General features: G+C 40.3%; 1 protein-coding gene across 4 annotated transcripts in view; it reads right to left on the minus strand.

Moving 5' to 3' along the window:
* Positions 1-9429, minus strand: part of PBX1 (PBX homeobox 1) — a 282525-nt gene extending 273096 nt beyond the window's left edge. For 2 of the 4 annotated variants that reach the window (XM_060134251.1, XM_060134267.1), the window contains exons 1-2: positions 8771-9429; positions 5434-5507 (exon numbers count right to left, since the gene is read on the minus strand). In XM_060134251.1, the coding sequence (XP_059990234.1) occupies positions 5434-5507; positions 8771-8961 (265 nt within the window). In that variant the 5' untranslated portion in view covers positions 8962-9429. Of the gene's footprint in view, positions 1-5433; positions 5508-7753; positions 7793-8770 lie in introns of those variants that run through there. The other 2 variants (XM_060134242.1, XM_060134259.1) reach the window with 2 other exon arrangements.
* Between the last annotated feature and the right edge of the window lie 1047 nt (positions 9430-10476).

A 10476-nucleotide genomic window follows, 5' to 3' on the forward strand; every position in this document is an offset into this window, starting at 1 on the left:
GCTGTCTTTGGGAGCTGCACCTAGGACACTGCCTCAATCACGTGACATTTCGGGCAAATTTTTTAATGAAAAGAAAAGGTAAAAAGTATGCTTAGAATCACTACAACAAGTTCCAACCATAACAGCATCCATCTCACAAAGGTTTGAAACCAAAGTTAAGTTAACCAATGCTAAGTTTTCCTAAGGCATGCCTGTAAACTACGCCGCAGGAGAAGCCAGGGTTATGCTTTAAATTAAAATTAAAATGCTTTCTTATTTAAATATGTTCGATATCTGGGTTTGGGATTGGTTGCTTGCTTGGGGGTAAATTTTGTAATTTTGCCAACAACAAAGCAAAAGTTTATGGATGTCAGCAGAACGGAGAAGCACGTGAAGAGAGGCATGTGAGAGAGGCCTGGCACCAGCAGTGAGCTAGATGCGCCAGCAGGCAATGCCCGCCTCCACCCAGACTGCAGCCTGCCACCCACCTGGGGACCCACACCCTCGCTCCTTCCAGCCCGCAACACCCCACAGGGCCTAAGTCACAAGTTTCCCCTGCGTTTCCCCACTCATAAATCCTCTTCCAGCTTCCTCAGTTTCACTTAAATCTTTTTCATTCCCAATCCTCACAGACATCCTATTGTTAGAAGAAATGACACCAAATTTCCAAAGACCTCACTCTGGTGGGTCTGACCAAGCTGTTCTTTGCATCCTCCTCTCTACCTCTCAGGTGCCAGAATTGGTCCAAATCCACTTCTAAAAGTGAATGACACAAAATCGACTGAAGAGAAGGGACTCTTCTCATCATAAGCTCACATTGTGTCTGCCACGGAGCCGTATTATTGTAGGTCTATCGCTTCTAACCAGATTATAATAAATAGTACGGGGTCTAATCACCTGACTTCTGCCTAGCACATCGCTGTACCTGAAACAGAGGTTCAAGTAAAACTGATCAAGTAACTCCCCTTCATTTGCTCCCCTTCTCTCTCTCTGTCCCTTCCACAAAAAAAAAAAAAAAAAAAAACAAATACTTGAATTCTCTCATCAGCAAGAAAAAGTTTTTGCATTTGCCTGCTAGAGATGAACTTCTATGAAAAGTCACTCCTGCCACGTCAACCCTAAAAGGAATCTGATCAGAGGCAGCTCTAAATTGTCTGAAGTTATTTCACTCCACACTCCTGTTCTCTGTTCAAGGCCTAATCCCATCAGAATTATTTCCCTGAAATATATAGCTTCCTTCCACGGTGTCCCCTCCACCTACATACACACACACACACACACACACACACACACACATACACATGTACACACGTGTGTGCACACAGACAAATTATTCTCTAATGCTATAAAAAGACGACGATTAGGAATCCCATAATGTAATTGCTATACTAAAAAGAAGTAGCAGGCGAAAATAATAAGGAAGGGTGAAAAAAGGTGAAATACAGCAGTAGACTTCAGGAAAAAAAAACTACAGTCTGTGATGGGGGTGTTAATTGAACCCAGAGAAAAAAGAAAAGAGAGAGAACAAAGGCATGTTAAGAAAGCAAAAAATAATTTTTTTAACCTCCTTCAGTGATTTGATAACTTCACTGTAGATAATATGCAGAGGAAAATTGGCTGAAAAGTGCCATATATAGCTATTATGTTCTAAAAGTAAAAACTATTCACAACAATTACAGCTATTCGTTACTATTTATAAATAGTCTTCTTAGTAAACGGCACCCAAAATTTTTTGTGTGTTTTCCTCATTTTTAAACCTGCATGATTTTTGACACAGAAATTTTTAAAAATCAAGAAACATTTAAAAATATAGTTAAAGGGTCTTCCCTGGTGGTGCAGTGGTTGAGAGTCCGCCTGCTGATGCAGGGGACACGGGTTCGTGCCCCGGCCTGGGAAGATCCCACATGCCGCGGAGCGGCTGGGCCCGTGAGCCGTGGCCGCTGAGCCTGCGCGTCCGGAGCCTGTGCTCCGCAACGGGAGAGACCGCAACAGTGAGAGGCCCGCGTACCGCAAAAAAAAAAAAAAATATATATATATATATATACATATATATATATATGTATATATATATATATAGTTAAGGTCTTTTTAAGAAATGCAGTATGTTTGAATTTTTCTCCTCCTTCTCTTCCATCCTATCAACCCCACTACCACTACCTCTACACATATGCAAAACCCAGCCTATTGCTAATATGTCAGAAGACAAGGAAGGTTCTTAAGAAACAAAAGAAAATGAGATATTAAATGGTCCAGAAATCTCTATGTTCCCAGAAGGAACAAGCAGATAAAAGCCACTTCTGAAATACACTTGCTGGAGGTCTTGACAGGGCTTTCTTGCTGTTGAGATCTACTGCCTGAGAATTTTGCAGGCATTCCTTGTTCTTAGCATTTATTAAAAAAAGCAAAAAGTTACCAAATAAAAACTTACCTACATTCTCAACAAGAAAACACTAGGGTTCTCTTTTTTTTTTTTTTTTTCTGAATATCCCCACAGTAATTTTTGACTAAATACCTATCAATCAACTGTAATCTAGACGGTGCTGCCTACTTTGGGTGTTATGCGTGTGTGTTTCTTTAAAGTTCCAAAAGGTTGGTGAGACGATCTTAGCTAGTTTCCCTACTAATATCTGAGTTTTCCAATGAAAGTCCTTCACAAAATCAAAAAAGCAAAAGCAGCCAAGGAATGCAATCACCAGGCTTCCTTTCAGGGTCCTGCCTTCCTTGTAAAGACCTAGGTAAGCCCACTGAGCGAGCTCCGTGTGAGAATACAAACAAACAAACAGAGCCCACCCTAAATCAAGTAACCTCCACAATGCTTGAGATGAAAGCTCAAAAATACTCATTCAATGTGAGGGGCTTGAAAGTAACAATAGGAAAAGTCCCAAAACAATGAAGAAATGTATGTGAACTGATCATCCAAGTGATCTTTTCACTAGCTCTGTATCAAGAGGGGGAAAAAAAAGAGCTCCTACAACTTTACAGACACTATGTGTCTCAGACACGTCAACCATATGTAAGATTTGTGGGCTCGTAGAAAGAGGATGAGGCCGATCCTGAGTAAGTAATCGTGCTTTAGAATCAGAGTCCTTTTCAACACACCGCAGTTGTCTCCTACCTATAACACCGAACACTCAACATTCCAGGAGAGGTTTCTTCCTTCCCCTTAATCCTTCCAATACACAAGTTGAGGAATAAGGAGAAAGGACTTTTTTTCTTTCTCTTTTTTCTCTTTTTCTTTTATTTTTTTTACTTTCACCCATGGGTGCTCTCTCAATCCAAAACTCTGTGTGTGTGTGTGTGTGTGTGTGTGTGTGTGTGTTTATTTCCCTCTTAACACGGGGCCAATGATCCTTATCATTTTCAATTTACAGTACTCAATGAACTATTTTTTAAATATATTATTTGAGAGACAACACACAAAACCGTGATTTAGATTTTTAAAAATCTCCAAATGTTAATGTCATTCAATAACAGAAAATCTTATAAACAAAATATATAATCCAACAATTATACCTTTAGAGTATTATTTTGACCTTCCTATCACCATAGTTTAGGCAATATTCATGTAAGGAGCAAACTCTTGAACCCACACCAGAACCAGATCTCCATTCACACCCACCCACTTTGATCTACTGCCTCAGTAGGTTTTAATTAGAAGACTAGAATTAAACACTTTGGCCACAATATACATTTAAGTGCCCTGATGGGCTTCCTTTCAATAAAAGTCTGATAAAGTGTCTTTAAAATAGAGTCTCTTTGGCCTGGATTATCAAATATGCCTTTAGAGCTTGGTTCTACATTTTATGAAGCAAGATTAGCAGGAACGCATACCTGATTAGTAACAAATTTCAACAGACCAAATATTCCAAGTAAATAAGCAACAGAGAAAAAAGAAAATGAGAAGGAAGGAAAAAAAAGAAGAGAAAGAAATATATACACACTTAGGTTTCCTGCTCCGGGTTAATAGAAAAAAAAAAAAAACTAGAAAGTGTGACAAACTGAAAAAGCCCTTTCGATATTTGTATACACAATCCATACATTTCTTAAAAGGTGTCTCACAGCTAAAATAATGCAATTCACAGCTTTGCAATAAGGTTAGGCTTTGGCAAGGCAACCCGGAAGACTTAAAGATCTAAACATCACTGCTCAGGTGCTTTGTCTGGGATATCATGCACAACACAAATAACATTCAACAAAGGAACTGCTTACTAATTTTCCATACATTTCAAGACCCGAGTAATTACATATTTGATCAATGGTCACATCTTGAAACTATTTATTTTTAAAAGAGAAACACAGAGAGGACTCAAGAAGAAAGCCGCCCTGTGTGCCCTCACTCCCCCCGCTTCCTTTTTTTATGTGTAACTATCAATGTATATCAGCCGGGCATGCAATCATATTTATTGTCACTTTCATTCATGTCATGCCCTTGCTTATATGGTTTAGATATGAATTATTGACTGTTACACTCCTTGTTGTAATAAATAAATAAATAAATAAATAGGATGTCAGGTACTTTGCACTGCTCTACAGCGAGCAAGCAAGTCAGGGGCCAGCAGAAGCTCCCGCTTTATATAACCACCCCTCGTTCCTCATCTTTATGCCCTGGTTTCAGATTGCCTTCTCAACTCTTTCTTTTTACAGGGGAGAGACTCACCCACCTTGGAAAATTAAGGATTAAAATAAACAAACAAGAGGATGTTGCTAAATGTCCTTCCCAGAGCATCTGTTGTTTAAGAACACCTCTGATTGATGACTGCTATTTTTTAATTGTTGCTTTAAATTTTAAATGCCCTCCTGGGATGTGTTATAAGTGTGTTAGTCCATGATATGAGGTCTAGAAAGTAGAAAAACAACAGAATGAGTGAGCTCGTGGCATTCTATTCTCCTAAACCCAGTGATTCTCCCAGCTATAAAATCACAGGGCACTCAAATACCGATAACCTGATGTTGTGTGACGCTTTCCACAAAGATATTTGACAACACTCTGTCGAGAATCTCTAGTTTGCTGCTTCGTGTAATTACAAGAAAAAAAGGAAAGGAAACTTTAAACACTTAAACATCCCGGTGCCCAACTCCAAAAAAATTAAGTGTTTTAAAGATGGACCAAAATATATTCCTTCAGGAAACGGACTTTTACTTTCATATTTTTCCCCCAAAGGCACATCATTCTATAAATTTCCCTTCATAACCTCTATTTCAGCCTCAATTTCAAGGAGGCCGGGAAGAGAGTTAAGGCAAATAAACCAGTAATGCCTGGTAATAACTGTCAAAGAAACTTGGTGCTTTCTTTTACAGGAAGCAGGGCTACTAGGACTTCCTACTGGAATATGCGATCAATCTTGAGAGTACTTCTATTCTGAAATTTTAATATTTAAATAATGGGTTCCTGATTGCCGGTTAAGTGGTCAATTGGCCAAAGAAAATGCTTAAATGTTGGAATCTCATTCCTACCTGTTTTTTCTTTGATTTCACACAACACATTAAACAAGGCAGGCTTCATTCTGTGGCAGTTTAAAGCATGTTTTCTGCAAGAAAGAAACAACAGAATAGCTTAGGTGGACTCTAGAGATCAAGCTGCTCCTAATGCACAGGGGGAAGAAAATTTGAACATTTAGCCAAAATTATAGACCAAGCATAACTCTGTGGCATGCTTCAATTGCTTTATGACTTAATAAACAGAGTCCCGCCATAGAAAAAGAACTAATGTTAATTAGCAGGGAGAGAGTAGGGATTTAACTACAGAACAGAACTAATCTCAATTACGCCCATTTAGGAAGAGTTTTGGGCTTGTTTGTTTGTTTTTTTTTTTTAAATAAGTAGTTTAATCCAAGTGGAAGTCTTAAACCAATAATCCTATCCAGGGCAATGAATACACGGCAGAGTCGAATGCATGGGTTAACAGTTTTGTATAATCTATGCAATCACCACAGCCTAGGAGCTGTCTGCTTCTCGGTCCGTGTGTGTTTTCAAATTTAATTCATCCATGTGTTCGAATTCATTCCGCAGATGCCCCTGTATTCTCATAAACACAAGATGCTTGAAAGGTCTTCTGAGTAGAACTGTCAATTTATAAAATTTCAGTCCCCAAGTTAAAGAGTATGGAAATGCATTGCCAGGGGGCAAACATACCCATATGGGGAATAAATTCATTTCTCTGTGTTCACATTATGTCGCTTGTGCACACACTGCTTATTTGCAGGTGTTGAAATTCAATTATTTACAATTAGGACCTTGCACCCACTGGGGGAAAAATAAATACAATTCTGCCTTTTAGATTAGTGATTTACCTGGTTCTTCTGTGTGCTTGTATTCAGAATGCACTTGAAGACCAAAACAATACCTTTCCCTTTATTATACTCTGGAAGCACTTAGCAGAAGGATATTGTTTTGGAAACAAAATACTGATCATATCAGCTATTAGTTAAGGGAATTCTGTTGACTAACTAAAATGAATGTGTAAAGATAAATGGGAACCTCTGGCACTCAAGACACATGCAGTTCTTTTTAAATCCCTTTCAAAGTTAAAAAATAGACACATCCTCATGAACGGAAACCATGAACCATGCTCTATATACTGTACATCAGAGGAGTCATAAACTCAAAATTCAAAAGTATCAAAATAAACATACACATTGTGTCTAAAATAGGAATGGTTCCCTATGTAAATAATAAGTGTACATGATGAAGATCTGACTAGGGAAAGGAAACACCCGATTAAAATATTTGCTCAGTTACATTGTTTAACCAAGAAGAAAAGCTTAGTGGCGATTTAGTTCTCTTGTGGGATGTGCAAAAAGGTGAAAAAGACTTCAATGTATCAAAGACTTCTTTCTGGGCCTTTTAAAAGAGTTTTCATTAATTGTATTCTTATATAAAGGCCCAAATGCAAAAACAAACAACAACAAAAAATTCCACACGGCTTTGCAGAAATATTGCATTGCCACAGCACATCAGTGGGGTTAGAGAGAGAGAACAGAAAATGTCACTATCCCAAAATTGTGTCTGATCTCTCAACATCTAGGCCATTAAAAGGAGGAACCCGCCAAGCCACGGCTGTCCTCAGTTGTACAAAAAGGAGTGGGACTAAATATCAGAAAAGTGGTGAGTTTCCAGTCTTACCGGCCCCTTCAGCTACATAAACTTGTTATTAAAGCAGTTTATTGGTATGTCTGAGTTTATTTTCCTGGAACAATGTAATGGAGAAATCTGTTCCAATTCCAAAAGAGACTGCCAGTGGGAAATCTTCCTCTTACCCTACCTATTAGCTTTTCTCTGGATAATAAAATTCAAAAAGGGCACCGATTAATTTTTGAAAACTTTCCCCTATTTAAAAAAAATTTAGCATAGTTCCAGTCTTTGAAACTTCCCAAGTTTTCAAGCACCCATAAACCTCAGGACTGTTGAGTTTACATGTTGCATGCGCTTACAGCTAAAATAAGAGTGTAATTCACAACATCCATGTTTTTAACTGCTCCTCATTTTCTAAACTCAAATTCCTATCTCCCTTAGACAAAAATACATATAATGATGTCTTCTCCATATAACTAAGTCTTGTGAGGTACAGGAATTGTGTATATATGATTAAAAAGCCCAACTGCTTCTGAGATTTAACAAAGCTGGGTAATTGTAAAGACATATGTGGTCATTAGATTTTTTAAATTCTTCCTTTCGAGATCGGCCTTGGGCAAGCAGTTGGTGGGCTGCTATTTAGTTAGTGTTTTATTTTGAAAAGAGAATTTACTGTAAAATCCTAGAGTGGAGAATTATATACCTGGTAGTGGATTAAGTTGAGAAGCTACACAGCTTCTTTATTATGCTTCCTTAATGAAGATCTTCCTATCCTATAGTATTGAAATACATAAAATACACACTTGCCTTCATTTCTATTTTAGTAGCATCTGAGTGGTCCTGAAAGAAGCATGGGAAAAAAAGCATGCTTGATTTCCCCCCCCCACCCCTTTTTAAAGGACCATACATTCTGTACTACGGAAGGTTAGTAAACCCACTCAAAATAAGAGACAATAAAGTTACACTACATATCTGAGCCTCTTAAACCTACCAAATATGTTTAAAAGCAAAAGTATCTCTTCTTTCTTTACATCAGCTTTTTTTGAAACAGAATTAAATAAATGCAAAATATTTTCTGGATAGCTGACAACTACTGACAAAGAATTACCTTGCCTTTTTTTTTTTTAATAGGGAGATAAAGGGGAAAAGATAAAAATTAATTTTGGAGGAGTAGTCCAGAAAGAAAATCCAAAGTCTCTAATTCAGGGAAGGGGTCAACTAAATTTGCAAATAAAGTGTTCACGGGACATTTTATTTTGTAATGTTACGGAGTCCTTCAACAAGAAGTCATGTAATGCTGTTCAAAACTTGACAATTCTGCTCTCTCTGATACTTTTTTAAAGCAGTAAAAAGTGCCGAGGGCCGCTTTTGGATCAGTTGGCAATATTTTCGGCGTGCCTGAGTGTTTGTCTGGATATATATGAAGACCTCTATATTCACACACACTCACACACACATACACACACACACACTATATATATATATATATATATATGAAAATATATATATACACAGCCATATCACGGCATGGGAGATTACACTTTCGATAACAACGCTCCTTCAAATTTTACTCCTCCGCCATATAGTTGTTCGTCAAAATGGGCAAAGAAATAACATTTAAAAAGAAAGCGCTGTGGTGATTCGGTTCCCATTGTTTCCCCCAGCGAGAGGGAGAAAAACAAAAAACCCCAAGAAAGGAAAAGAAAAGCCTCCATCTCACCTGGCCTGCGCCTCATCCAAACTCTGGTCTGTGATGGTCATAATTTGCTGTAAAATGTCTCCAATGTCCTGCTTCCTCCCGCCCTCCCCCTCGGTCCCTCCGGCCCCATCCTGCAAGTGCTGGGACAGGCCGGGGTGTCCGGCCATCCCGACCCCAGCATGGGAATGCATCAGCCTGGGCTGCTCGTCCATCTCCAAAGGCAACGGCAGCCCCCGGCTCTTCCTCTTCTGCTCCTCGGCTCGGCTCCTGGGAAGCACCAAGGCTTTTTATCCTTCAAGCTGTCTTCAAATCCTTTTCAGGATAAACAGGGAAGGGGGGGAAAAAGAAGACCAAAAGAAAAAGAAAAAAAAAAATCCCTTTGCCTCTTTAGAGGATGGTGGGAGGATGGGGAGTGGGGAGGGGGAGGGGGGCGTGAAGGGGTTGCGGGGTGAGGGTGGGGATAAGGGCTGGTGGGGAAGGGTGTTGACTCCAAAAAGCAAGAAAAATAAACCACCTTCCCACTTGACGAAAAGAAATCAGAGCTGGCTTTTGGTTTTTCAGTCCGGTATCCTTTGCAAGGCAGAAATGGGCTCCCGGCGCTTATATCTGTGGCTTAATCCTTTTGCAAATATGCATTGATCGGGAGAAAGGAGAGGAAGGCAGGGGGATTGCAATGCAAACTTTCCCCCCCACCCCCCGCTGCCCCCCACCCCCACTCCGGGCCAGAGTGATCTCAAAGGGGGTGGGCTGTTGCAAAAGCCAGATCTCCCCCAGCCGCGGCGGCAAGGCAGAGCACAGGCTCTCTCCTCCACCGTGTCTCTGCAAACTCCAGCAGCCCCGTCAGCCTCCTGCTTTTGTTTAGCTCAGGCTCAGGACTCCAGAAACATACACAGAAAAACCACAGCCTGAGAGGAGGAGGAGGACGAGAAGGAGGAGGAGGACGAGAAGGAGGAGAGGGGAGGGGGCAGAGGAAAGGGAGGAGGGGGCGGGGAAGCCGGGAGGCGGGGAAGGGAAGGAGGGAGGAGGGCACCCGGAGCCCCGCCCCCCTTCCCTGATTGGCCATCGGAGAAAAGACGGGCCCCCTCTTCCCCCTGCTTTCCTCCCTGCGCCTCCTCCTCGGTCTCCTTCGGCTCCTCCTCGCCCGGCGCCCTGTCAATCAGAGTTCAGAGGTGGGCCGGGAAGGAAGGCGAGCTGCTACCAAGTCTCCAGTCCTTAAAGGTGCAATGATACCGAAGCGCCAGCTCGGTTAGTCAGTTCCCACTTTTCCTGCCTGCCTCACTTGGGTTCTGTCCTTGAGAAAAATGTGGCTCCACTTAAAAGCAAACGTATAAAATTAACACGAAAGAACAAGGACGGTGTGGGTCGCCCCCTCAACTCGGGTTTTTCTTCTGCTGTAACGTTGCCATTTAAAACTTGATCCTTTTAAATCGTTAGAGCTCAGGGAAACTGTTGAGAGCGAAAGTTTGTCAGCACGAAGTTGTTATGAAACAATCGAGCTGTTAATATAATTAATAATGATCTCTAATAAATGGCATATGTAAAAAATAGATTTTAAAAAACAATCACAATAGAGCTAAAAGTAATACTGAACTGTGACATTTTGGTTGCATGGAAACTAAATTATGGATTATGAAACTAAATAATGCTGAAAAAAAGATTAATAAATAAGTTCACCAAATGAAACTAATTCAACATCTCTCTCTCTTCCCCCTGGGGGAAATTAGTTA

The sequence above is a fragment of the Lagenorhynchus albirostris genome, chromosome 2 (genome assembly GCF_949774975.1).
Source record: "Lagenorhynchus albirostris chromosome 2, mLagAlb1.1, whole genome shotgun sequence".
In the NCBI taxonomy this organism is placed as follows: Eukaryota; Metazoa; Chordata; class Mammalia; order Artiodactyla; family Delphinidae; genus Lagenorhynchus; species Lagenorhynchus albirostris.